Raw genomic sequence first — 27105 nt, 5'->3', positions numbered from 1 at the left:
CCCTACAACCAAATTCAAGAACCAGGGAACGCCACTAGCATTAGTAAAACACACAAACGCCAGGTAATGCTCCGGGACCACGCTTAAATAAGAAGGAATGTCAAAGCTCAAAGCCCAAAATCATCCTCTGTCTAACTCCAGAGCGGTGGATGAATATACTCTGACGCGCGGTCCAAGATATTGGGAATTGTCCATTCCCCACTCCCAGAGCTCTCTGGGGTCGGGGGTGGAAGAGATCCCACGCTAGGGGTCATGCTTGCCGGTACAGGAGGAGCAAAGTTACTCATCGAGGCCGAGGCAGCTGTCGCGTTGAGATTTGATTGAGGAAATGCGGGGCTACGCGCGGTCGCGCCGCGAGTATGCTGGTTTCCGAATGCCGTGAGAAGCTTCTGCAGGGCACGATGCGTTTTTGCCAGCGACTTAGCCCATTGTGTTTGATTGTCCGGGTTGACTCCAGCAGGTGAAGTGGGATCCAGAATGGGTTGAGCAGAACCCGGTGGATTAGTCGCTCCCGTGATGGGGTCGTAGGTGGGCATGCCCTGGGGCGATGTGATGCTGCTACCGGTACCAGCGACATCGGCTGTATCATAGGCACGTTCGTTGCTGGCACGTTGGGCTATGATCGACTCCAGTTGGCGTAGAAGGCTCCAAACCTTCGGCTCTTGCTTGGCTTCCTCAATAACAGCAAGCAGAAATGCGGAGCTGATTGCTCGCTGCAGCGCAATCCAAGATCGAGCTGCGTGGGAGCTGATGTTGTACATTTCGATATATGCCTCCACGGTTGTCATGAGATTACTGACGCAGTCTCGACGCATACTCGCAGTATCCGCATTATTGGCATCGGAACTCGGTTTCAGTGATGGTCGGCAAAGCTCAGAAGAGAAATATGAAGAGTGTAGTTTCAGCACAACTCGTTCCAGATGCTCGGGTGAACTCGTGCACCATTGCGCATCTCGCAAATGCGGCTTTGCTTCAACCATGATTTTCTGAATTCGTTCTTTGTAGCCCTGAATACTTTCAAAACTTATTTGGGTATGTGGGCTTAACATCCGAATGCGAACAACTTCCAAGGCCAAAGATATTACTCGACAGAGAGTCTCAAAATACGACAGGTCGCCCGGTTTTGAGCCCTCGCGATAAGCAATTTCGGGCTGGCTGACGGCAGTTGTCGAGGGACGGTCGTAGGAGAGAGAGAAGTGACTATCTTGCCATGCCATGGACCACCTATCAATCCGGTTAGGTCAAGTCCACTTCGGAAACGAGGAACTTCATTTGCCAGAAACTTACCAGACATGTCGACGGCGATATCGTTCCAGTGACGAAAACCTACTCGACTCAACATGCAAGCCAAGAGCCAGGCCCATCCGAAGCGTCATGCCCAGCAGGACGTAAGAGATTCCGGGGTTCATGTTGTAAGACAAAACGTTTCCAATAACCAGAAGCGTCTGGATGGCTTCAATGGTTGGCTGAGACAAAAAATTGGTCATGCGAAGGCATTGGTAAGAGCAGCACACTTTACGAGGTGTTAGTCAACGGTGATTACGAACAAATCTCTGTTAAACATACCATAGACTTGCGAAGTCAGTTCTCGCTCCTTACTTCCAAGGTCGGATGACTGGCAGCCGGACGCGAGGACAGCGAATAATAGGCCTAGGTAGGCAATGCTCACACCAAAGGGACTCTGGGCTTCGTCAACATCCTCTCTATAGACACCACCTGAGGCTGCTCTGTTCTGCATAAGAAGCTCAAGGCTGTTTTGGAACTGCCGGATATCTTCGAGGACAGGGTAAATCGCGCCAGCAATATTCTTGTAGTAATAGAAAAACCTGCACACAGGGCCACAATTAGATATGTAGGTCCAAACAATATTCAAAGAGAAATTCCAACTTACTCTCTGCATTGTTGATCAGTTGGAAGTGCGCTACAAACAGCGCTGATGTCGAAAGTCGACATGTCTGACGACCACAAATCCACAAACGGGTAAGTTGCCGACTCATTGTCAAGCCCAAGCTTGGGCAGTATTCCGTCTTCCAATAGAGTTTGCAGCTGGTCGGATCCTGACTTGTTGTTCAAGATATAAGCCAGGACCGAGCGCGAGCCCAGATGGACAGTGCCTTTGCCTAGGGTATTCGTAGTATGAATGCCCTCTCGTTCCGGCGACGCACCCTTGGCCCGGGAACTTGCATCGCCGCTCTGTACACTCCCGGTTCCGCCATCCGTTGTCACAGACGGACCTTCTTCAGCACGTTCGAGGCCCACGCGCAGTGAGGAGATGGTGGATTCCATTTCTCGCAGTCTATTGCGCACATTATCCCATTCCTCCCTCGCAATTGACACGCGGCCGCCGGTTTGGGCCCCGTTGATTTGAGTCGGGAAATGCTGGACAGGATCCGGCTTTACCTGCACCTCGCTATCCTCATACCCGTATGAGGCATGCTGCTCTGCCGATGACCCTGCTGAAGCGCCACCGATCGGGCTTTCGTGGAACGCTTGAGAGCGCTTCTTGGAGGGGCGTTCGTAGGAGCAAAGGTCCGCATGGTCACGCTTAACACATCCATCACAAGGAAGATTCCGATCGCATTTCACTTTGCGCGCATGGCATGGGTAACAGGCTTTAGGCTCGCGCGCCTTGCGCTTTGTACGGATGATGGCGTCCACCTGAGCTTGAGGCAAGTCAGAAACAGACCTGTTTGGCGCCGCGGTCAGATCCGACTGGGAGAACAAATTCGATTGGGGATATGGCGAGGTCATTGTGTTCCGATTATTCCTTTCCACGCCCGGTATAGTTTTTTGAGATTATCGTGCGCTCGTCGATGTCAGTGTCGATTGCGACCGTGAACGGCTCGGAGCGGAAGAGGAGGTTCAACAGGGGAGAAGTGAAGACAAAGGGTGAGCTGTATCATAGGCGGATAATGCCTTTATGTGCGTCATTCCATAGCACCGTTTAAAATCGCATTGTGTGTAAGGAAATGGAGTCGAATTGGAGACAAAACCCGCAAAGCATCATCGGTCGCGGTTGCTTATCTGCCGAGGCACGTGACGTGGGGTTCTAAATGCGGAAGGTCGGCTCTACGTCATAAATGCTTTTTGGCAAGTAACCCGCTGCTAATATTATGAGAAAAAGAGAAAGGATGTAGTTTATTTACCTCTCCCTGGATATATTAACCCGGGGTTAAATCAATGATAGACGTTTTATATATGGGTATGCACTGATTGGGGCTAGGTCAGCATATACTTAATAGATCGGGGGAATTATCTAGGGATCATGGCGATTCCCATTCCTTCTTTAGGTCCGTTTCCTTTGTTGGCATGTTTAGCTTTTGTTTGCTACATTCCAAAGTCGAAAGACCCGCGAGCATTGGCAGCAAGAGCAATAACTTCAGGTACACTCACATCAGGCGTATCCAATCCAAAAACATCCAATTCTAGCACATCAGCCGGAATAACTACGCGGTCATATGGATCATTCGCAAAGCTTGCAGTATACTCCTTATATTCTGCCTGTGCTGGCTGTGAAATATTGGGTTAGGAGCAACCCCAATGATAACGGTAGCAAAAATACCCTTTAAAAGTCAAATTACACCCATCCACCATACAATTGAACTTCCATTCCTCGGCGTATACCCGGAAATAGCTATTCTTGGGCCCTGTTAGCTCCGAATGCATGACGGTCAGATGTTCATAAATATACTTTCAACCTTGACACCGCATATCCGACATTCGGTCACGCCCGTAAACAGCTCATCGGTAGACACCATCGAGATTAGAGGCTCTGAGCTTGAGCTTAATCCGTGGCGTCGACATGCTCCGTACTTGAAACATTGTTGGACTTGGGCGCTCATTCTGTCTGTCTTGACCTTCTGCCTCCTGCATGCCGGTGCTCTAGGCTCATAGACGTGTCATGATCGATGTCCTCAAAAACATCCACAAGCCGGTTGAGCTTTTCAACGATCTTGATACCTTTAGTGAAGAGGTACCGCAGTTTCCCAGTCCCATCTCCCTTGTCTGTATCTCCAAGAATTCTGAGGCAGCTTGCATGATCTGTTAGCAGGGTTTTAGGAGCAAAGCGTAGGTCAGTTGGAGTGTCGAGCAAGATAGATAGAAGCAGGAGGATAAGACGTAGAGGACAAGAGAAGGAGAGGATCCTTCTTTAAATCACACATTATCCAACAAATACCTCGTAGTGCCTAGTTAAGAACCCCCTCGTTGACATTGCTGTACTTGTACACGCGCATCTGCAGGCCGACAGCAGCTCAGGAGTCCGATCTCCGGGTCGACGGTTACCGTGTGTGGCGCTCAAATACCGACTTAAACAATCAACGACTTGCCCCCCAAGAGCTCCTGTGTTTCGGTGCCAGCCCTCTTGTATTATAGTGGCATTGTTGCGATATTGGAAGACGTGAAGATCTGAAAAGCCATGTTCGCCGCTCTGGGAACGGTCTTGGGGACGGATGATATATCCTTGGGCAACAAGAAACTGTAGGGCTAGGATGGCGTTCCATATTCTGTACATAGAAGGAGGGCAAGAGAAGGACGATGGGAGGCGGGGGATAGAAGACGGAGGATGAAATGTAGAGGCTAAGAGAGAGAGGATTAAAAAGGTAATTAGGTAGAGTTTAGTAGAGAAAAAGCGTGGGGGGTAGTAGATACAGGCTAGAAACTTATATTAATGGGTACGCGAACTGATTAATAAGTGATATAGGAAACGGGAAAGACTGAGGTGAAGGGATATTCTTCTTCTTTTTCTTTCTCCTCATCTATCTCTCATCATTCATCCTCTCTCACTTTATCCCTATCCCCTACAAGCCTTGCCTAATGAGGCTAAGAAGGGAGGAGGGACATAACTGTAAATCTCCAAGCTGAAATTAGTAGTGCCAAAACTACATTTTTTTTGAAAAAATACTATACTTTAATAACTATGTAAATATGAATCTATGTCTAAATCTATATATGTCAACATTTTCATGCCATGATAAAGCCATCAACGCCATAAATAACCGTTTCAACATGATATTCGCTCGCCCAGAAAGAATAATGGGCGGAAAGAAATAAAGACTGGAAAATATTGCCATATGGAAGTACCTCGACTGCTTCGTTGGTCTTAGGAACATAGATCACTTCTCCAATTATCAACTTTTGTTTCGTGTGCAGGTTGGTCGTTCAATTAAGCCTTTACACCTTGCTGCTCCTCATCGTCACTGAAGGCAAATCTGGAGAAACGGCGAATGGACGCGCCCTTGAAGTAGAACGCATAAGGAATAGCGCAGCATGCCAAGGCAAGGAAGGCGAGAAGGGAACTGGCCCACTGGTAGCCGAGGCGGTTATACATCTGCTCTGTGAACAGGACGGTAGACGCACCCCACATGGAGCGAATGAAGGTTTTTGCTGCCAGCGCCGAAGCGGCTTGGTGTTGATAAGTATCAACTGCAATTCAAGTCAGTAAGAAATTCAATGTTTTAATTCAGGAGATAATTGGCTTACCAAGATAATTGTTAGCGGAGTTGTACAAGAAAATGAATCCAAACCCGACAGGCCATCCGCCGATTGCGGGACCGATCCAGTGGACAGTAGGGTACGAGGTCCAGGCGAAAATGAAAAGACCAATAGGAATGAGCCAGCAAGAGAACATCATGGGAATCAGACGCTTCTCAGCCGGAGGCTTCCCACCGCATTCCGCGGAAATCTTGAGGTAGTGCTTGTTAACAAAGGGAGCACAAGCAGCACTCATGAGCACACCGATGGCCAGAGGGATGAACATAAGACCAGTCATGGAGGCGGACCAGCCCTTGCCAGCTTGGTATACGATGGGATAGGCAACGAAGAACATGTAGAGCAGACCGTAGAGCACTGACATGTACAGGGAGATGAACAAGACGATAGGCTCCAGGAAGAGCAGCTGAAAAGGTCGGAAGAGGAAGATACGAAGCTTCTGGCCCAGAGGGCGAGGATCAAGCTCAGTTTCGGTGGTGTACTTAGGGTCGTTCTCGGTCTTGCGCAGTTTCGCAGCTCGCTTCTTCAGCAAAATTGGGGCATAGGTCTCGGGGACGGTGAAGGTAATCAAAACCCATGCAACAAAGGACAAAATCAGCTGGAGCCAGTAAAGCCAGCGCCAACCGCAGTTGTCACCGAGGAAACCACCAGCCAAAGGACCAATTGCAGGGCCAATGAAAGGAGCGGCACTGAATGCAGCCATTGGGACACCACGCTCCTCATTTTTCCAAAGATCTGCCAGAGTACCTCCGACCAGAGTCATCGGCGCACTGAATGCAATGCCATCAATCAGACGGCAAACAATCAATGTTCCAATGTTCTTAGAAACAGCACATGGGATGACGAAGATGACGGCAAGGAGAAGTGTAACTGCATATACTGGTCGCCGTCCAACCATCTCTGATAGTGGAGCAAAGACCATAGGTCCTGAGATAAAGTTAGTAATGTGGCAATAAACTCAATGGGCTCTCAATATGACATACCAACACCAAATCCAATAACGAAGACAGTGACAACGAGCAGACTGACTTCACGAGCCACATGGAAATCCTCCATTGGTCCTTCCAAATTGGCTGTGATGACACTACTGCAGAATGCGACAACGAAGCAGGTGAAGGCGACGACCATGGTACAGTACCATTTGTAGGCCTTCGACCAGTTCTTCGGGTTCTCGGGGTCATCGATAGTGAACGTGACTAATTTCCAGTCTTCCAATTTACCAGTAACGTTCGACTTGATTGGCTTGATGATTTCACCGGTTTGTGTCTCGGTCGTATATTCGCGAAGGTCGGCGCCATCGTTCAATTCACGGACGGGGAGGTCGAGGTAATCGGTCTGTCCAGGGCCAGATCCCACAGATACTGTCCGGCTGGTAGCTGCAGTGTTGGTTTGGGTGGAGTAAGGAGTCTCCATATTGTTTGATGTATCGACCCTGTCAGTAAAGAGGGAATACTCTGCCGATGTGGCCAGACAGGAGATATGATCGTAATTCTTGATTGAGGAAGACCACTCCCTGAGGGAGATATGCCACATTCTTATACTACATTTCCACGGTCTCAGCCACATCAAATTTGAAAATTTGGTTCATCCGGGAAGGGGTATACGGCATGGAGTAACAGGGGAGAGCTTCCGAGTGGCCTGGCCTTTACATGGTCCTTGCCGCGTTGATATCGGGGTACTTTGCCCCACTGCGTGCTGAATTGCCTGAACGGGAACTGGGGCGCTAGCCATATTAGGGAATATGCTTCGCAAGGAATTGGACCCACAGGTATGACACTGCTTCATCTTTATGATCAGCTTTCGATGATAGTGGTCTCTGGTGAGATCTGGCGATGATGATAGGATTTCAGTTTCTGCACTTTGGTCTCTTCTATCCTCTGTCATGTTACACTTCTGGCCCTAATTGCTTGGACACAGCTCCCGCCGCCGCGCATATAGTTTTCAAATCTATTAATCATTCTATAGATCAGTTCGACACCTATACAGCAAGCCTTGTCGAGTTAGATGTAGCAGATTCTTCAAGCATAATTCACATGACTGATTGCGGGGCTTCTATCCTGATCTTCTTAATTAGGCGATATCCATGAAGCGCTCTAATCAAGGTCTTGAAATACAGGTGTTGGCGTAGTTATACCCCTTCGAGATCAAAAGCTAGGTTTCAAATTTCAGTATGTGCAATAGTCACCTTAATTGTCCAGTACTTTATTCATAATTAACTTGTGAGGCGAAGCGTATGATATTTCCTCGGGCCTCGCGACCAGTAGCGAGCCACGTGGTGACTTCGGTTCATGATTCAGGAATCCTGAATCAGGAAAAGCTTGGACTTTCGCACCGGTGGGGATTTTTCGTCTCTGCTATGATAGCCCTATGAAAAGTTCATTCCAGGAATGTCATTCGTCATGCGATGTGCTTGTGCCATATCGGGGCATATTGCCGCTTTAGGAAAGCCAATTTTTCATTTTCCCGATTAGGAAATTTAGAGTAGCGCCAAGCCTACACAAGCAATAAGAGCTGGCCGTGAGGTTCTAGACGACCACTCAGCCCATACGGAAATGTACAAGCAAAGTAAGTGGAAGAGATTTCATTTCAAATCACCGAGAAAATTCCGTCATGGAAGACCTTGGATTTTCTAGACTTTACCTGATAATGCTACAATTTCGAAAGACCACCTCTCGTGCACGTGCGTATCTATAGGTCCCAGTATCAGTTTAGCCGTCTGGATGTGGCACTACTTTAACTAGAAATTCTTCCATTCCCTTTCTTTTGAAACAACCCTCTAATTTTCCTGTGGTACTATCTACTTTGGTGGCTCAGGTATAGCTTTTTGTTTCATTCTTGGACTCGCGGTTGAGGAGATAAATCTGAGTGTTCGTCGGGATTCCAGCTAGCTTGGGACGAGACGATTCTTCCTTTCCTTCACCTACCATGCGTCAGATTCCACCTCAAGTTCATTAGATAAATAGTCCAGGGAGAATTCATCGAAATCACCAGGCTCGTTCCTGCTCCTCTGCTAGCAAATATACGGCATATGAGACACCAGATCGTTACTGAGGCTTACGGTGTGCTCTAGGTTGCTAAAAGCTAGCTTCTGGTGGAAGGGGTTGCATTTCTTGGCATGCACTCGTCACCTTAAAGAAAAGGTCGATGTTGGCTCAACTCCGTTTTCATTATAAGATCGAATCCGGTTACAAGAGTACTTACCTCGTCGTACATCCGCGAGCGGATCGTATCCTAAGTGTTGATGACGATCGTGTAGCCGATCTCGAGTCAGTAATATCCAGCGCCTCCAGGTTCCTCTGTAAGTCCTCAATTGTTCTCACCGTGCGCTGCTTTCGAGTAGGGTCCGAGATGTGGTTTGAGTCCCCCCAAAAGGAATCAATCAACACCTCAAACCGCGATCTAAATTATTGATCGATCTGCTTGACCCATTAGAGCAGCACGTGTGCGGGAACAACAATAAGGCCACAGGGTATGGTCTCGGCTCCTCAACATCTTCTTTCCGCTGTATATTGGGCTAGACTGTAAATTAGAGAAGACACAAGTCAGTGTCTGCCCCAACCCGCATGCGTCAGCAAGAATACCCCGACGAAGGGGGTTATCTTTGGTGTTCGGGTAAGAGAATATGAGAGGTGACGTGTCCGATGAATTTGTACGATGGGTCGTCAGCCGGCATTATGGTCCGGACCTCTATGGGAAGCGTGAAAATAAGAAGACTAGAGCCTCTAAATCCTGCTTTGATGTTGACTTCGGTGGATAAGATCCTAGCAAGAAGACTGCGAGTGAGCCATTCTTGAGTGAGATTAAGGCCAATCCCTTCCGAGACTTTAACGCTAAGCAGCACCTTGTGTGACCCCTAGTCCATATTTCTCATGACCGGCACAACGACTTTTACTGATCGTCACTCTTACCGAATTGGTTTTGGAAATGTGAACTGGTGATGCTCGAAGAGACGAGAGGCAGAAGATCTGAGTAGAACCAATCTGGGCTATGTAGAGAGAGAGAGAGAGAGAAGGAAAGGTGACGGGAGACGGGCAGAGCAACCAAAAGGCCCGAAAGCCGTGAGCAGAGATCGACAGCTGTGAGCCTATTGTCTCAGTATATCTAACTGGCTGACAGTTGCCATAGCTGTAACTCGGTCTTCCGATCATCAATATACTCCAAACTTGGCTTTCCATCCTTGATCAGGGTCCCAGCACATTCACAAGCTTTCTAGAGGGGCCAGGATTCTGCAGACGCCTGCTTTTGACCGGAGACCTTTTGCATTCATCCAGCCACTGGGCTGATGCCTGCATGCTTTTGATCTCCTTTGAAGTGTACAGGATATGTATGGTCTACCTGGGAAAGTGGAGCTTGGGGGCCTCGGCTCGGTCCGACCCGTCTCGCGCGAGCACGATGCCGGAACACTTCTGAGGACTGAATGGGGCCATAAGATGCTAAGAAGGAAAAGGATAAAGAAAGACTATATTAGATAAGAGACTGATCGCTATGGAGAGTGTGTAGTTGGCAAGAATGAAGATTGGTAGTAGCCATCCGCTAGAATTGATTCACCCACTCGGCAGAAATCAATCCTCAGCCAGGAATATCAGGCACCGATTCAGAGCAAGAATAAGAACTAGGTGACTTTTGGTTTGTGGATGAGGCATTTTTGGCGTGTTGGTGAGGGCGTGGAAAAAAATTGGAGTCGTGGAGAGATCAGATCAGGTGGTCGAGAAGACCACTTGGAGAAACGTCATAAAAGCAGTTCAGAGGGTGTAGAAATTAATAGATTACATTATCTATTCTATACTGCTTTTATGTCGTTTCCTATTCGGTTTATACATATTCTTTTTATAATATAGTGTCGAGGGTGAATTACCCTTACTAAGGATCTTCCCTTTAATATAGAGAAAGCCAGTCCTGGCTCTTTTGAGACCTCTTTGAGACCTCTGATTAATACATCTTATTAGTGAGTCTAAGCCCGGGTTAAAGCAAGAAGAAATTAGTTGGTTCCGCTCATCTTTACGCGTCAATTATCATTGTAAACAAAGCTCTATGTATTATTAGTCTTGGTGGATTTCAACCAGGTCAACTAAAATCTTTTCTTGGCCTAAAATTTTGCTTATGTAAAAGCGCTAGTAATGGAAAGCTAAAAAAACTCCGGGTTAGACTCGAGTCACGGGACATCTTTCCCGTAATCACCACGTGACTCTTCGATAAGCCCACCGCAATCGGCCTAGGGCGGGGCCACTCATTTTTTCAAGAAAAAGTTGAGGGAGTCATAGCGGGGAATCCTTTGCTCAAGTCATACTTGAGTGGCATCACAGCCCTTCCTCCTCCTTTATTCCAAGGGAGGCTTGGTCCTGATCGACTTCACCTCAATCCCATCGGTCTTCTTAACGATGGCTTCCACCGACTCTTATCTTGCCATCCCCGGCTCGGTGGCGTTCTCTCGCTCGCGCGGACATGCCATCGCGGAGAGCCTGGGTGTTCAAGATGTTCGCGCTCAATGGGTTCACTACGTTCACACTTCCCAGCCTCTGGACCAATCTCAGCGTGCCGTCCTCGGACAACTGCTCACGTATGGCGACATCACCGACATCCCTCCTTCCTTCACCTCCGATGACGGTCAATTCGATACCTTCTATGTCTTCCCTCGAACCGGAACTATCTCGCCATGGAGCTCTCAGGCTACCGGTATCGCCCAGGTCTGCGGCCTTCGTCAGTCTGTCAAGCGCATTGAGCGGGGTATGAAGGTTTCATGCCTTCGCAAGGAAGGAGAGGAGTACAAGGATGGGTACCTGGATCTCCTTCACGATCGAATGACTCAGATTATTGGCAAGGACGAGCCTGATCTGAAGCTCATGTTCTCCGAGCACGAGCGTCTTCCTCTTAAGACCATCTCTCTTCAAGGAGGTGACAAGTCTCCCAAGCAAGTCCTTCAGGAGGCAAACAAGGAATTGGGTCTTGCATTGGACGAGTCCGAGATTGATTACTTGGCTGAGGCTTATGGCCCGAACGGTGCCATTGCTCGTGACCCCACCGATGTCGAGCTTTTCATGTTCGCTCAGGTTAACTCGGAGCACTGCCGTCACAAGCAATTTAATGCTTCATGGGTGATTGATGGCAAGCCCATGCCGAACAGTCTTTTTGCCATGATCCGCAACACACACAAGAAGAACCCTGAATACACCGTCAGTGCTTACAGTGACAACGCTGCTGTTCTGGAGGGTGGCCCCGCTGCATTCTGGGCCCCCGATCCTACTACTGGGGAGTGGACCCACACCAAGGAAGTCGTGCACTTCCTGGCCAAGGTCGAGACTCACAACCACCCCACTGCCGTCTCCCCTTACCCCGGTGCTGCCACTGGATCCGGTGGTGAGATCCGTGATGAGGGTGCGGTTGGTCGCGGTTCCCGTCCCAAGGCCGGTCTCTCTGGTTACTGTGTCTCTGATCTCTTGATCCCTGGCCTACGCCAGCCCTGGGAGCTCGAGGTGGGCAAGCCGAACCACATTGCGAGCAGTTTGGACATCATGCTGGAAGCTCCTATTGGTAGCGCTGCTTACAACAACGAATTCGGTCGTCCTTGCACTGGTGGTTACTTCCGCACCCTTCTCACCGAGATTGATGTTGGCAACGGCCAGAAGGAGGTTCGTGGATATCACAAGCCCATCATGATTGCTGGTGGTGTCGGCACTGTTCGTCCCCAGCACGCTCTGAAGAACCCCGACGTTGTCAAACCTGGCTCTTACCTTGTTGTGCTTGGTGGCCCAGCTATGCTGATCGGTCTCGGTGGTGGTGCTGCTTCTAGTATCACCTCTGGTGAGGGATCTGCCGATCTTGACTTTGCCAGTGTCCAGAGAGGCAATGCTGAGGTTCAGCGCAGAGCCCAAGAGGTTATCAACGCCTGTGTTGCTATGGGCAATGACAACCCTATCAAGTTCATTCACGACGTGGGTGCCGGTGGTCTCTCCAACGCCCTTCCTGAGCTGATTCACGACTCCGGTCTGGGAGCCAAGTTCGAGCTGCGTGAGGTCGATAGCGCCGACCGCAGCATGAGCCCCATGCAGATCTGGTGTTGTGAGGCTCAGGAGCGATACGTCCTGGCTGTTGGCGAAGACAGCATCAACAAGTTCACTGCTATTGCTCAGCGTGAGCGATGTGGCTTCTCAGTCGTCGGCCGAGGTGGTGGTACCTCCGAGGAGGAGAAGCGACTCATTCTTCTTGACCGCGAGTCCAAGGACTATCCTTCGCCCATTGATCTTCCCCTCTCTGTGCTGTTCGGCAAGCCGCCGCGCATGACCCGCACTGTCGACTCGCGCAAGCTGACGCTGCCTGCTGTCGACTCCAGCCTCACCAAGTATCTCCCTTCGCTTTCGTCCAAGGTGGAGCTGGTCAGCGAGGCTGTCAACCGCGTCCTGTCTCTTCCTGCTGTCGGCTCGAAGTCTTTCTTGATCACCATTGGTGACCGTACCGTCGGCGGTCTTACCGCTCGTGACCAGATGGTCGGAAAGTGGCAGACCCCCGTCTCGGATGTCTCCGTGACTGCCACCTCTCTGCTTCAGGGCGTCAAGACTGGTGAGGCCATGGCTATGGGTGAGAAGCCTCTTCTGGCTTTGATCTCCCCAGGTGCTTCCGCTCGTATGGCCGTTGCAGAGTCTCTCATGAACATTGCTGCTTCCGACCTTGTCGACCGCCTTAGCCATGTCAAGCTGTCTGCTAACTGGATGTCTGCCAGCAGCCACCCTGGTGAGGGTGCTGCCATCTATGAGGCTGTTGAGGCTATCGGCCTTGACTTGTGCCCCAAGCTTGGCATCAGTATTCCCGTCGGAAAGGACTCTATGTCCATGAAGATGAAGTGGAAGGACGAGGCCACTAACGAGGCCAAGGAAGTCACCGCGCCCATGTCGTGTGTCATCTCTGCCTTCGCCCCAGTTGGTGACTACCGCAAGACTTGGACCCCCGCTCTCCGCAGCCTGGAGGATGTGGGTGAGACTGTTCTCATGTTTGTCGATCTGTCCTTCGGTCGTAAGACCCTTGGCGGCTCCGCCCTTGCTCAAGTCTTCAACGAGGTCGGCACCGACTGCCCCGATGTCCGTGATGTCGAAATCTTCCGTGACTTCTTCGATGCTACCCAGCAGTTGCAGGAGGCCGGTATTGTTCTGGCATACCACGACCGTTCTGACGGTGGTCTTCTGACCACTCTCGCCGAGATGATGTTCGCTGGTCGCTGCGGTGTGGAGATCATGATTGACAACATCTGCTCTTCCTTCCAGACCCAGGACATTGTTGAGACCCTCTTCAACGAGGAGCTGGGTGCTGTCTTCCAGGTTCGCAAGGAGCACGAGATTCAGTTCCGCTCTTGCTTCGCCACTTGCGGTCCTCCTCCAGGCCTGATCCACAAGATCGGCCGTGTCTCGGAGAAGCAGAAGCAGAACCTGACCATCTACCACAAGGCCTCGCTGGTCTACCGCGAGACTCGCTCCAACCTCCAGCAGACCTGGTCCAAGACCTCCTACCACATGCAGAAGATGCGCGATAACCCCGAGTGTGCTGACCAGGAGTTCGAGAACATCCTCGACGATTCTAACCCCGGTCTCTCGTGGAACCCTACTTTCGACCCCAAGGACCGTGGCTTGCCTATCATGACCAGCCTGTCCCAGTACTCTCCCTTCACCAACAAGCCTCGCGTTGCCATCCTTCGTGAGCAGGGTGTGAACAGCCAGGCTGAGATGGCCTTTGCCTTTAACACCGCCGGCTTCTCCGCTGTCGATGTCCACATGACCGACATTATCTCCGGCCGTGTCTCGCTGGCCAGCTTCGCCGGTCTCGCCGCCTGCGGTGGCTTCTCCTACGGTGACGTGCTCGGTGCCGGTCAAGGCTGGGCCAAGTCCGTCCTGCTGCACGACAACACCCGCAAGGAATTCCAGGCCTTCTTCGAGCGTCCCGACACCTTCGCCCTGGGTGTTTGCAACGGTTGTCAGTTCCTGTCGCGTGTCAAGGAGCTCATCCCCGGTGCCCGCAACTGGCCCAGCTTCGAGCGCAACACCAGCGAGCAGTACGAGGGTCGTGTCACCATGGTCCGCATCTCGGACCCCGATCCTTCGCGTCCCAGCGTCTTCTTCCACGGCATGGATGGCTCCTCCTTCCCCATCGCTGTTGCCCACGGAGAAGGCCGCGCCTCGTTCGCCGGTACCCCCGGCCAGACTGCTGCCGACTTCGTCCGCGAGGGTCTCGCCCCCGTTCGCTACGTCGACAACGCTACCCTCAAGCCGACCATGCGCTACCCCTTCAACCCTAACGGCAGTCCCGAGGGTATCGCCGGTGTGCGCAGCCCCGACGGCCGTGTTCTGGCCATCATGCCTCACCCTGAGCGTACCGTCATGAACGGCATTGCCAGCTACCTGCCCCCCAACGCCGAGGAGTGGGGTGAGATCGGTCCTTGGGGCCGTATCTTCTTCAGCGCCAGACGCTGGGTTGGTTAAGGGCTTGACGAGAAGCCCGATCCTTTTTGAGGTCTTTTTGTCCCACTTTCTGTCTATATTTCCTATTTTTTGGTCTGGTTTTACGGAGTGGTAAGGTTTGAAGCTAAAAACTAGTGCGTTGAAAAGCATTTACGAAACTGAAAGAATGTCATGGCCTCGAAGCCATTGTCAGTGCTTCTATATGAGATATTAGATATACCAAAATCAAAGTAAATATTCAAGTTCATTAAGAAGATGGTTCTTTAAATTTCGGTCGCGGGAGACAGATTGTAGCAGTATCAAGAAATCATCAAGAGCGTTTTTCCCAGCTATAGAATACAAGCTCAACTCCGGGTTGGGCATACATGTATAGAGGGAGTTGACGAATCTTCGGATCTGAGTTAGTAAAAGCTTCCAAAGACGGGAGGGGGTAAGGGGCCCTTTTACACAAGCAAAATCTTAGGCTAAGAAAAAGATTTAATCAACCTAGGTCTTTGAAGTCTACCAAGATTAATACATATAGCTTTGTTTATAACTAGAGGTAAGCGTGAGCGGATTGACCGGTTTATTTTTTCTTCAATCCTTACACAAATCAATCAAGAAGAGATGTCGAAGAAAAGGTGTCGATAAAAAGATGTTAAAAGAGGTAGGCCTTCCTCAATGTTGATAGGAAAGTAATCTACCCTCGATACTAGTACATAAGAAGGGCCTTATAAATCGAATAGAAAACCGCATAAATGGTATAAAATGGATCATTAATTCATTAATTTCCATCCGCCCTGTACTGTAACCCTCTCGGGGCTTCAGATTTCTTTAGGGTCAAGCTATCAGTCAACCTTTCCTCCATTCCAGACGCTCCGCCAGAATATTCCAGCTAGGCAGACCATCAGCACGAGCAACACCTTTCAGCCCATCCGCAACAAAGGTAATCAAATGGTCATATTGGCGTTTTACATTTCGCATCTGCAGATCATATGGCGAATCACGGAATGAGATGGTCAATGTTTGCTCATGCTCAAAGTCATTATCTTCATCTGAGTCCGAGTCCGAATCATCTTCGTCACTCTTCCTTCGCCGTAGTGTATTCAGCATGCTGGCGTCGCCTTGGTCAAACATCCCTTCTTCGGCTGTGTGGACAGTTTGTAGATCCGCGAAGTGGATGGAAAGATCCAGGAGGTTGATGATAGCCTCGTGGATTGGAGAGAGATTTTCGGATAGTAGGCACTGGGTCTCCAGTGATGATATGTATGAGTCGTGTGCGGCGATCATGGCATCCACGTCTTCAGCATTGGAGAGAGCTTGGTGTAGAGATTGGTTTGCGGTTGATATGACTAGGTAGGTAAGATGTGCGTAGAGGGTATCAATGAACCACAACAAGTTGTGATGGAGACTGTGGACCAGAGCGCGGTCATCTGCTTCAGCGGCATGCCCATCTCGCAAGCGCTGCTTGACAAGTGCATACTTTGCGCGGCGTATCTGCATAAGAAATGTCGAGACTCGTTGGTAGATGTGAATCGCGTCTTGGGTGACGATATTTGCGACAGACCACGGAAGAACGTAGTCGATTGAGATGGTTTCGAGGATATCGACGGTTCTTGCAAGGCTCTGAGAATCACGGGAGGAAGAGCCATGTGATCGCACGACCAGTCTTGACAAGTCCATAGTAGACATTGCGCTGAACGCGGACCTGGTCACCTCGGTAAGGAGGAATTTATCATCCCAGGACCGGCCACGGTCCATCAGTTCGAAGATTTTAGCATCGATCATGCCAATAATGCTGAGATCTTGGCCAAGGTAGACATGTTGAAGGGCATCAAAAGACACCCAAAGTCCACACTGTTCGTCAAGTTCAGTTCGTAGCAAGCCCGCGCTGGCCGAGTGGTTGAGATCTACCAAGCGGTCAAATGCAGACTCAACTAGCGCAGAAAATGGAAGAGCCGTATATGTCGACTCGGAATAGACATCGTCGAATATCGTGTCTGTCCTTGTGGCTGACTCGGAACGGTCTGGAAGCGCGTTCAGGTGGCGCAAGAAGACCAAGCTCTTGCCAGTAGTGAAGACCTTGAGCAGGCTCGGTTCCAAGAATTGGGGAATATTCTGTCCTTGGTAGCCTTCGTCAATCTCGTACCAGTCATGCCACAAAGTCCGCAAATCACCGCTGTCACTCTTCAGCTTGACGAAAAAGGCAGCGTCAAGGGGATCCACTTGTCCAGATTCCATCCAAAGTTGAATTGAGCGTGTATAGGTTTTGAAGCATGAAAAGAACAAGGTTGCTAGTGCTCTTGAGGTTTCTTCGTCACCCAGAGCTTCCGTCATGCATACTAGATTGTATAATAGGTCGAGACAACGCATTGGTTGATTTGTCGAATTCGTCTCGGCCTTTGAAACCAAGTCGGATAAGAGCAGCAATTGATGCGACGACTGGCGAACATCATCACTCAATTGAAGGATACTGACAATGGAGCCCGCAGAAAGATAGCTACATTGTACCTTACAGAGAAACCCATCAAACTCGCGCAGGCGGTCTTCGACGCCTCGGCAAAACGTCTGCATGTAAGCGATAGACTGCGGGGCTTCGGTGAACCGCCGCAGTGCATCAATCTTTGAGCCAGTTTCGGTAAAGAACTTCAGTAGTGATAAAAGCGCCGTGTGGGACGAGTGCGCGAGTGTATAGCTGCGGTCCACTTCAATATTATTCTCGAGGCGCCAGAAGATCGACGTTGGTAAGCCTTGGAGCATGAAGATCGTTTCTCTGGCCAATTGAAGTTCGGTGATAGGACAAGAGGCTTCCTCTTTTCCTCGAGGAATTGGAGGTTTGTTTTCAGGTTTCCAGAACTGGGCCTTCTCCATGGCGGTAATGAGGTCTTCATCTTCCCCTGACACGAATACCTCGGCCGGGATCACGTAGTTTTGTTCCGGTGCAGATGGTGTTCGAGGCGGTCCCCGCGTGAGGGAGACCTCACTGGTAACAGAAGCAAAGTCATCGTCTGAGGAGCTAGGGGCAAAGTCGACATCTTCCCAGATATCTTCGTCACTGAATGCAGCCCCGCCAGTATCGAGATCCGCCCATGACAACGGCTGCTCGGGGGCTTGATTCGCTTTGAGCGGAGTCACCAATCGATCAAGATTTGTTAATTGGGCCGGGCGATCTGATAGTTGCACCAGCAAGCTCAGAATTTCGGGATGCCATGCATTTGGGTAACCCTGTAACTCAGCAAGGCGGCTACGGAGAGCTGCTGCCAGCTCGTCTCGATTCAAGACCTGGAATTTCTCCTCGAGGCCCTCTAACTGGCGGGCCACTTCGAATTGATTAATTCGGCCATGTGTACCAGGGCGTAGTGCAGCTTCTACGCGGCGCTTGATACTTTGGACGCGCGGTGAATCCTAGAACGCGCAATCAATACATGTTCGATCCAAGCAATGTGATGAGGTTGTATTTACCTTTTGCTCGGGGGTAATTTTGGCAACGGCAGTAATGAGCTCGTCTGTCAACGAGCCCAAGGCCGCCAGTGCCATGGTGATGGTCAATGGGCCGGGCCAGTCGATGTGATCAGATATGATCGACGCGGACTCTCTAATAAAAAGATGGAGACGAAAGCCAACTGGACGCGCGGTGGTGCGGGCGCTAAACCTCAAGGGGCAAAGGCGGCGCGGGCTGAAGTGAAGGCGCTTCTGGCCCTTTTTGACCAACTTGCCCCCTTTCACCTACTCTCTCCAACTTTACACCATGGCGATTGCACGTCCCATTCGCATGCTGGGTGCAGCATGTATTCTACTTACTCTCTTCCTGGTTTTCCAGCTCAACCAGAGCTCGGACAAGCCTTCCTCCAAGTTGGTCCACGGCATGACCCGGGATCCCCTACTAGATCGTGCGTTGCCACTCCCGCAATTCTTCAAGATTCAAGATCAACCACCTTCTTAAGGCGCAAGATACTGATCCCCTCAACAGCCACCGGTGAACCCGCCGGGGAATTATGGCGCTCCGAGGACCACGACTATGCCCCCGATAGCGAGAAGTCCGCTCGCACCAATGCCGCCCTCATCTCCCTCGTCCGTAACGAGGAACTCTACGAGCTGATCAACACCATGCGCGATCTCGAGCGCACATGGAACAGCAAGTTCAACTATCCCTATATCTTCTTCAACGACAAGCCTTTCTCCGAGGAGTTTAAGCAGAAGACCCAGGCCGTCACCAAGGCCAAGATTCAATACGGTACGCATCTCCGAAGCGCTTGATCACGTTTGGTCATTGTCTACTCAGTGGGGAAGTGGGGAAATGAATGTACATCGCTAACAATTGTGCTCCGCTACAGAGTTGGTCCCCAAGGAACACTGGGATATGCCCAGCTGGATCAGCGAGGATCTCTTCCGCGAATCCGCCAAGATCCTAGAGGAGGAGAACATCCAGTACGCCTCCAAGCTTTCTTACCACCAGATGTGCCGCTGGAACAGCGGCATGTTCTACAAGCACCCGGCCCTCGAGAAGTACCGCTACTACTGGCGTATCGAGCCCAAGGTCCAATTCTTCTGCAATGTCGACTATGACGTCTTCCGCTACATGGAGGATAACAACAAGACCTACGGTTTCACCATCAACCTGTACGATGCCCCGCAGACCATCAAGACCCTCTGGCCCGAGACCCGCAAGTTCCTGGCAGCGAATCCCTCATACCTGAGTAAGAACAACATGTGGGAGTGGATTACCGACGACCAGGCCCGTCCCGAGCATACCGAGGGCGCCAATGGCTACTCCACCTGCCACTTCTGGTCCAACTTTGAGATTGGTGACCTGGACTTCTTCCGTGGTGACAAGTACGAGTCCTACTTCCAGCACCTGGATCGTGCCGGTGGTTTCTTCTACGAGCGCTGGGGCGATGCGCCAGTCCACTCCTTGGGTGTCGGTCTGTTCGCCGACGCCGCAGATGTGCACTGGTAAGTTCTTTCCCTTTTCCAAGGCTATACTCATCCCCTACTTACAATCTTCATCTAGGTTCCGTGACATCGGATACAACCACATCCCCTACTACAACTGCCCCAACTCACCCAAGTGTTCCGGCTGCACACCCGGTCAATTCTACTCTGGCGCAGACTTCCTCGCCAAGGAGGACTGCCGTCCAACGTACTTCAAGTATGTCGGCACGCACTAAATTGATAGACTCGTGGCAGCGCATCTATACTCCCTGTTGGGCTGCCATTTTATGAAAAACCTCGACCCCCCTTTTGCATCACCTTTTCTTCATACCCGATGAGTATATTCCCGAACCCTTCGATGTGACTTGGTACCTGGCGTTTGAGCGGACTCATACCTATTGATGATATTCCTGTGGTCTCTTTTTCTTTTTCTTCTTTCTCGCTTCTATTTTCACAAAATACGTTCCTGGCCGCGGGGGCTTGTCTTCGATGGAATGAGCTTTGGCGGGTCTGGTCTTCTCTGTACTTATAATTGATTGCACATGGCCACTTTTCTTGGTTTTTTTACGTCTTTTCAACGTTCCGGTGTTTTTTTCTGTCTTGTCTTGCTAGATCGTGCGATTTTTCTCTTATATAAATCGTATGAAGACATTTATTTGCTCGCAACTAGAAAACACAAAACGGATATTGAAAAGCCATACTCTTCTCATCTATTCACCTCAGCCATCCAAAAAGACTGGGCGAAGAGATTGCATGTCCAATCTGAGTCGTTATGTGGAAATACAGCATATTGTACTTGCCGCGTAAGCAGCCGTAAACCGGAGATGGAAGATAGATTAAAGCACCAGTCAAGGTACCGCAGAACCTTTTCCAAACAACAGCAACACTAACAACACAAGAGATCTCTAAAATATGTATACAGCTTTCTCTTCTACCCGGTCCGAGCACCCATGGTCAAAGCAGGAAACTGTGCAATCGACCGATTGGTGTCTGACATGAGGGTTGGGTGGTGGGTAAACAACTGAAGGAGAGAGAGAAAATTGACGTGAGGTGGAAATGATGGGGGGGTAGGACAACATGAGCGACGCTAATTTACTCCTCCTGGGGGTACAGCTCTTCCCGGAGAGCAACGCCCAGCTCCTGGCGCAGACCCTCGAGCTGCTCGAGGTATTGCTTGTACTGGTCGGGGCTCTCGACCTTGGCCTTGATGCCTGTAAGAGGTGGGTTAGTGATTGGTCTGAATTGGTAAATTCTGGCATCGGATGGCTTGCGCATACCCTCGAAGACACGGACGGCAGTGGGGAAGTCGTTGACACGGCGGGCAGCCTTCAGGGCAGCGCTGAGGACCTCAACGGAGGGGACGAGATCGTAGGCGAAGCAGTTGTTCAGGTTGCGCTAGGAAAGAATTGACGAGTCAGTAGTGTTTCAATTGAGATATGTGAATGTAAAGTCGAGATGAGAGTCGAATGATAGTTGATATCGCATGAGGGAGGGGGCCCTCCGTCATCTCCCGGGATACTGCCCAAAAGCAGGTGGATCTTACCTGGAGCTCGAAAACATCCTGGACACCGTCGAATTCCTTCTCGAAACTGCAATTGACACACACAGTCAGTATACCCGATTCCTTAAAGACGGCTGGAAGCAGAAAATGCAGGACTCGGCGACCCTGCGCCTAGCAGCGCAGAGTTCCCCCCGTCCTTCAGTTCGCTTTTCTCCCCGGGTTCCGACGAAGCCAATGGGTCGCAAGATCAATCGTACCGGGCAGAGAACTCCTCATAGGTCTCATCCTCGTGGCCAGAGCGGAGCATACGGGTGGTACCGAAGTTGGCGGTGCGGGCAGCAGCCAGAGTGACTGGGGTCTGCACCCGGGAACGGACGATCGGAGCTCGGACGAAGCTGGCAGGGCGGACGGCGCGCGTCGCGATGCGGAAGATGGACAGAGAGGACATTTCGGAGTGGAGGTGCTGGACCGAGTCAATGGACGGTGGTTGAGGCGAGAGTGGATGGAGACGGGGAAGGGAGGAGGAACGAAGAGAGTCGTGTTAGCCCGGCTGGATTTTGCGGGTGGTGTGGTGTTTTGTGGCCTGAGGCAGCAAGGAAACGGTATTAGTCATGGGGCAGTTTGGATTATGGAGGTTCTGATTGGTTGGTTGGTCCCGTCATCCCGAGAGTGGGTGTCATCAAGCATAAAGTCCGTAAGGATGTAGCTAGGAAAGTATATAGAAGTGATGATAAAGTAGGATATTAGATTCTACTATCATGGTTATGGATTGTCCGGGTTTTGTGATAATGCGCTGTATAGCAGAGCTATATAAAGTGCCCGATACCATGTGTACCCGGTTTTGGCAACACTCGGAACCGTCATTGGTAGTGGGCGCAGATATATATACAGAACATCTATGGATCTAGCAGTATAGCATCGAATAACATTTGAAGACCCCCCTTTAAAAATGAATTGGAAAGTACAACATCAAGGCACATCTATAGAGATACATAATTTAGTCAGTCCCTGACCCAATTAATATCCGTTTTTTACAAATATAGATCCGGTCGCAGTGCGGAAATCCCGATCTATGTAACTAGAAATGTTCCCCAACGGAGCATGGATAAAAGCATTGATGCCTATAGATCTATGGTATCATGAATTATCTGTTTTGATGTTCATTGGTAACCATTGTACAGCATGGTTGTACAAGTCAAACTGTAACTTGTCTGTCCTTCGGTGGGTGACAGCCTGAGGCAGAGAAGTTCTGTTCTGTATGGGGGTGGCTTTCTATAGATCGATACCCAACCGAGGAAAGCCAGTCTTGGATTGACTTGTGGAGATGATCCTTCAAGACTATAAATTATGCACCCCCTTATCGTATATAGTGCAGTCCTAGTCCATTGTCTAGTACTCTAGCGAGGACGAGGGTAATACAGCCTCGGCTACTTGATCGTTGCTACAATGTGGAACGGTCTTCAATAGTGTATCACTATCCCCTGTGAACCCCATCGTCGAACGGAACCGGTGGATTTCCAACTTGATTACTTTACTCTCCGTTAAAGAGTAGAGATTACAATGCTGGTGATGAATAATCTGCAATTTCCCTCGAGCAGCCGCTTACACCAATAGGTCCAGGGCTGAGGCAGCCATCTTGTGTTTACTTCTCGTTGGTCCTGGCCATTCATCTGGCCGTTGATTATGCGCATGTGAAAGTTTTGCCGGATTAGACTGAAAACGGACTCTTCAACGACAACCACCACGGATATCTTGAGAGTAAAAGGGAAAATACTATCGAATAGACCATTCTAACTTCATAACTGCAATATTCATAACCATTGAACCCAAAAATCGTCATCTACAAGACCCTCAGGGACCCCAAAAACCCTCCGGAGCCCTCGGGTGGTGGATTTTCCCCCTTTTACTGGCCACGCTAAACCGCATCGGGCACCCAACGGACGCGCCGGACGCAAAAAGTAACGCTGGTCTCTCTCTCTCTCCTCCTCCCTTTTCCTTTCCTTCATCGTCGGTCCTTTCCATTCCTTATCCCTCCTTCTCCTCTGTGCCTAATTCGCAAACTCTGCGTGGCCTGAGATTTTGTTTTAATATTCCATTGAACCCACCCCCAAGGGAATTCTCCTCGCCTTCTTCAACGCGACTCGAAATTGCCAAATTCCTCGGGCTTGTTTCGGATTACTTCCTTCAAATAGACACAATGGCCGACTTCCTTCAGAAAGTGCCCGTCCCAACTCTGGACCGGCCGTTTGGCGTCCACCTATGGCCCATCTTTGACAAGGCCTACGAGCAGCTCATGGGCTACCCTGCCAGCGAGTTCAACTTCGTCGAGGGCGTGACCCCTATGTCCACCTTCAAGGAGACCGCGACCATGCTGGTTACCTACTACATCATCATCTTCGGTGGCCGTGAGGTCATGAAGAACTTCCCCGCCTTCAAGCTGAACACTCTGTTCATGATCCACAACTTCGTCCTGACCGCCATCAGCGCCATCCTCCTGGCTTTGTTTGTTGAGCAGCTCCTGCCCACCATTGTGCGCCACGGTGTCTTCTACTCCATTTGCGATCACCGCGGTGGATGGACTCAGCCTTTGATCATCCTCTACTACGTAAGTGTCGCATCGAGATGCGCAAAACACTTCAAGTATTGACGTGACTAACCGCTCTTTCGCTGCGCAGCTGAACTACATCAACAAATACGTCGAGCTCCTGGACACCGTCTTCCTTGTCCTCAAGAAGAAGCCCTTGACCTTCCTCCACACCTACCACCACGGTGCCACTGCCCTGCTTTGCTACACCCAGCTGATCGGCCTGACCGCTGTGCAATGGGTCCCCATCACCATCAACCTGTTGGTCCACGTCGTCATGTACTGGTACTACTTCCAGAGTGCCCGTGGTATCCGCATCTGGTGGAAGAAGTACATTACCATGCTGCAGATCGTCCAGTTCGTCATTGATCTCGGTAAGTTCTTGGACTCTATGTGCACTTTACAAGACCCCGGGGACTAATGCATATCACTTCTAGGCTTCATCTACTTCGCCTCCTACACCTACTTCTCCTCCGCCTACTTCCCCTGGGCTCCCAACATGGGCCAGTGCGCCGGTGAGGAGTTCGCTGCTTTCGCTGGTATTGGTATCATTACCTCCTACCTGCTGCTCTTCATCTCCTTCTACATTGCCACCTACAACAAGGCCGCCAAGGTTGGCCGCCCTCGCAGCAACACTGGCAAGAAGTCCCTCATCGACATGAAGAACTTCGAGGTCCCCTCCCCCGCCGGTCACTCCAACGGCAGCGCCAAGGGCTCCAACGGCTCTGCTAGCTCGACTGGCCGCTCCAACGGCCCCGTCACTCGCTCTCGCAAGGCTTAAATGGGCACTTGCCCATGATGGAGACATTTGACCGTGTCTTCAGAGTACCCAGTTGAGTGAGATTGTGGAGTTGTGTATGAGGATGAGTATCATCCTGAGTTTTTGAGTGTTGTGAGCCGAACAACCCCAGTTCATCTCTCACATGACGAATTTTCGAAAAAATTCCTCGAACATATTTGCACCTTGACGAAGAGGAAGAGCAAGCAAGATCAGAAAAAAGCAGAAGTGGTGTGATTGCTTGCTGGTGATTCACTCTATACTTGTTTTAATGAATGACCTTTTCATGAGGCCCGGCCTGATGATCGATGCAGCCCGGGTTGTGGAGGCGCAATGGTGATGCCGGCAGCGGACGAAGGGGAACTTCCACCCTTTATTACTGAACTTTTCATTTCATCTGGGAAGGGAGACTGTCGGGCAGTCCCTGGTTGTTCCTGGCTGTATTCTATAATGTCCTTTTTCTTTTTCCCTTCTTCTGTTCATGTTTGTCATTATCACCCGCACAGTCTGCTGGCGGCAGGCCATTTTTCCCAATTGCTTTTCTCTGTTCTGTGTCAGTAAAGTACTTATAGATGCTAGTTCCACATATCATGCTAAATGTAATCAGTTGCGCGATTCAGTCCGTCGTGTAGACCTCCCGTACTCTGGACCATCCTGCGAGAAAGCAATGGTCAAGTTCCCAAGAGCAAAAAAGCAAGGACGAACTCGTTGCACGGCTCCAGTCAGCTTTGATATGAGAGCGAGTCCTTGCCCTTCCCAAGATCGACGTGCATGCACCATCATCTCCTGCAGCATCTGCACCAGACAATCGACACGTCAAGATAACCCCAAGCATACATCAACGCACCTCGGAGGTAAATCTCTCATCAGATCCATCGGGCAGCATCTACCACGCCTGATCTCGGAGAGAATGTCGCGTCCAGCGCACCACAATAAACACTCCAACCGTTGAGGGGACAACCATATGTGCCCGTTCATGTTAAATGTGCAGCATCACATAGGTGGATTCTATGGTTATGCAGGTACTAACCGGGCCTGTCGATCCATGCAGATGTGGATGGCTTGTGTAACGGGGTACGAGCAACGCCACGGAAGTGACAGGTCGTGAGCTGGTATGTCGCCGAGGGTCGATCGTTATTACCTACACTTTGACGTGTTAGAGAAAGGTAGACGTGAATATGTGGGTGTTGCGTATTGCTTGAGGGAATGCGTTTAGGGTGTTGAGTTGAGTTTGACGCACTTACCTCTGGGATTTGCAAGATGGCTGGTGGCTTGGTTTGAAAGGGGATGATTATCTGGCGCATGGCGTGATCAATAATGATTGCGTTATGTACCTGCCACCGGAAGCATGGGAGCTATAAACTCAACGAGGTGGAGAATAGTGCAGCATTGACAGGTCGATCAATAACTTGGCACTATGTAAAAGGTGGCCGGGGAATATTCAATAATTCATTCTTGATTGCCAGCGTTATCGCCTCCGGTCAATAGTCAATAATCGATGGACAGTAGCTTATTACCTGGCACCGAGGAGCATTCCAAGATTGATTTCCTACCATATTACAGACTGGTGAGTTCAGAAGTTGGACGAGCGCCTTGCGTGTCGTACAAGCCATGCTTTGGTCAGACCAAAAGGTCCACAACCTACATGCAGGTCCCGAGGCATCCCTCGACGAAAGTAGAGATAACATTCAGTCCTAGAAGATAGGAGGCACGCAGAAAGGGAAGAAAAGAAAATGACTAGCAGGTCCCAGACGGATTGCCAAGTGAACGACATGGAAAGCGTGGGCGCCTGGCGCGGTCCAGATGCCCGGCGCATATCTCTTTCTATACAAACCGGCCGAATTTCAAAAAGAAACCACGATAAAAAATAACATGGACAGCGTCTCGCTGTGACATTCTATCTGTAACAGGCTTATTTCCTGGCGTAGTTTGTCCGGCCGGAAATAAACCCGGATCAACAGGACTGCATTGGGTTGATGACCGGCGCTTGAATTGTATAGAACCCCTACCGTTGAGCAAACGGTAAGCTAAGAACAAGCCACGAAACTTGAGCGGGGAGCCACGCCGCTGTCAGAAGCAGGAGCTCTGGCATCTAGTTCCTTGAAGTTAAAGGGAAAGGGGGATGGTGTGTTTCGAAACGACTCTCGAGTTATTGTAGTTCGCAGACTTGTACTGTACTTGCCTAGATAAGCCACGACTATGTCATAACCAGCCAAGCTCTTATTCCCAGCGTTTCACTTTCAAACGGCTCTCGTTCTCATCCCCCAAGGTAAGCATATTTCCAGCAATGAGGATCCGCACTAGCACCGGAGTTCCTTGCCTGAAGTGGGTATACATATTCTGCAACGGGGGAATGGCGTCGAAATGGTTTGGACTATGGCGTCGACGGTGCGACGGGATT

The 27105-nt window shown here is 50.3% G+C and overlaps 8 protein-coding genes across 8 annotated transcripts; 3 read left to right on the top strand and 5 right to left on the bottom strand.

The window, feature by feature from the left end:
• Positions 1–131: 131 nt before the first annotated feature.
• N7496_004351 (putative C6 transcription factor) lies at positions 132–2751 on the bottom strand (the record flags this gene model as incomplete). The annotated part of the gene is made up of 4 exons (XM_056697282.1): positions 132–1224; positions 1288–1513; positions 1567–1826; positions 1892–2751. The coding sequence occupies 4 exons, from the start codon at positions 2749–2751 to the stop codon at positions 132–134; spliced, it is 2439 nt and encodes an 812-aa protein (XP_056559494.1).
• A 576-nt stretch (positions 2752–3327) lies between these two features.
• On the bottom strand, positions 3328–3842 carry N7496_004350 (uncharacterized protein; the record flags this gene model as incomplete). The annotated part of the gene is made up of 2 exons (XM_056697281.1): positions 3328–3506; positions 3692–3842. 2 exons carry the CDS (start codon positions 3840–3842, stop codon positions 3328–3330), a joined length of 330 nt encoding a protein of 109 aa, XP_056559493.1.
• A 1322-nt stretch (positions 3843–5164) lies between these two features.
• Positions 5165–6903, bottom strand: N7496_004349 (MFS transporter; the record flags this gene model as incomplete). The annotated part of the gene is made up of 3 exons (XM_056697280.1): positions 5165–5424; positions 5482–6417; positions 6474–6903. 3 exons carry the CDS (start codon positions 6901–6903, stop codon positions 5165–5167), a joined length of 1626 nt encoding a protein of 541 aa, XP_056559492.1.
• Positions 6904–10868: 3965 nt separating this feature from the next.
• On the top strand, positions 10869–14951 carry N7496_004348 (phosphoribosylformylglycinamidine synthase; the record flags this gene model as incomplete). The annotated part of the gene is made up of 1 exon (XM_056697279.1): positions 10869–14951. The coding sequence occupies one exon, from the start codon at positions 10869–10871 to the stop codon at positions 14949–14951; it is 4083 nt and encodes a 1360-aa protein (XP_056559491.1).
• Positions 14952–15761: 810 nt separating this feature from the next.
• Positions 15762–18446, bottom strand: N7496_004347 (uncharacterized protein; the record flags this gene model as incomplete). The annotated part of the gene is made up of 2 exons (XM_056697278.1): positions 15762–18314; positions 18372–18446. The coding sequence occupies 2 exons, from the start codon at positions 18444–18446 to the stop codon at positions 15762–15764; spliced, it is 2628 nt and encodes an 875-aa protein (XP_056559490.1).
• A 211-nt stretch (positions 18447–18657) lies between these two features.
• Positions 18658–20077, top strand: N7496_004346 (glycosyltransferase family 15 protein; the record flags this gene model as incomplete). Its single annotated transcript, XM_056697277.1, has 4 exons — positions 18658–18799; positions 18880–19143; positions 19244–19862; positions 19921–20077. The coding sequence occupies 4 exons, from the start codon at positions 18658–18660 to the stop codon at positions 20075–20077; spliced, it is 1182 nt and encodes a 393-aa protein (XP_056559489.1).
• An 856-nt stretch (positions 20078–20933) lies between these two features.
• Positions 20934–21790, bottom strand: N7496_004345 (cytochrome c oxidase subunit VI; the record flags this gene model as incomplete). Its single annotated transcript, XM_056697276.1, has 4 exons — positions 20934–21052; positions 21119–21236; positions 21385–21430; positions 21600–21790. The coding sequence occupies 4 exons, from the start codon at positions 21788–21790 to the stop codon at positions 20934–20936; spliced, it is 474 nt and encodes a 157-aa protein (XP_056559488.1).
• A 1749-nt stretch (positions 21791–23539) lies between these two features.
• N7496_004344 (elongation of very long chain fatty acids protein) lies at positions 23540–24707 on the top strand (the record flags this gene model as incomplete). Its single annotated transcript, XM_056697275.1, has 3 exons — positions 23540–23947; positions 24018–24300; positions 24364–24707. The coding sequence occupies 3 exons, from the start codon at positions 23540–23542 to the stop codon at positions 24705–24707; spliced, it is 1035 nt and encodes a 344-aa protein (XP_056559487.1).
• Positions 24708–27105: the final 2398 nt, after the last annotated feature.

This window comes from Penicillium cataractarum (genome assembly GCF_028827025.1).
Source record: "Penicillium cataractarum strain IBT 29864 chromosome Unknown utg000002l, whole genome shotgun sequence".
Lineage (NCBI taxonomy): Eukaryota > Fungi > Ascomycota > Eurotiomycetes > Eurotiales > Aspergillaceae > Penicillium > Penicillium cataractarum.
The sequence above is the reverse complement of the archived record's forward strand: the minus strand, read 5'-3'. Positions and strand labels throughout refer to the sequence as shown.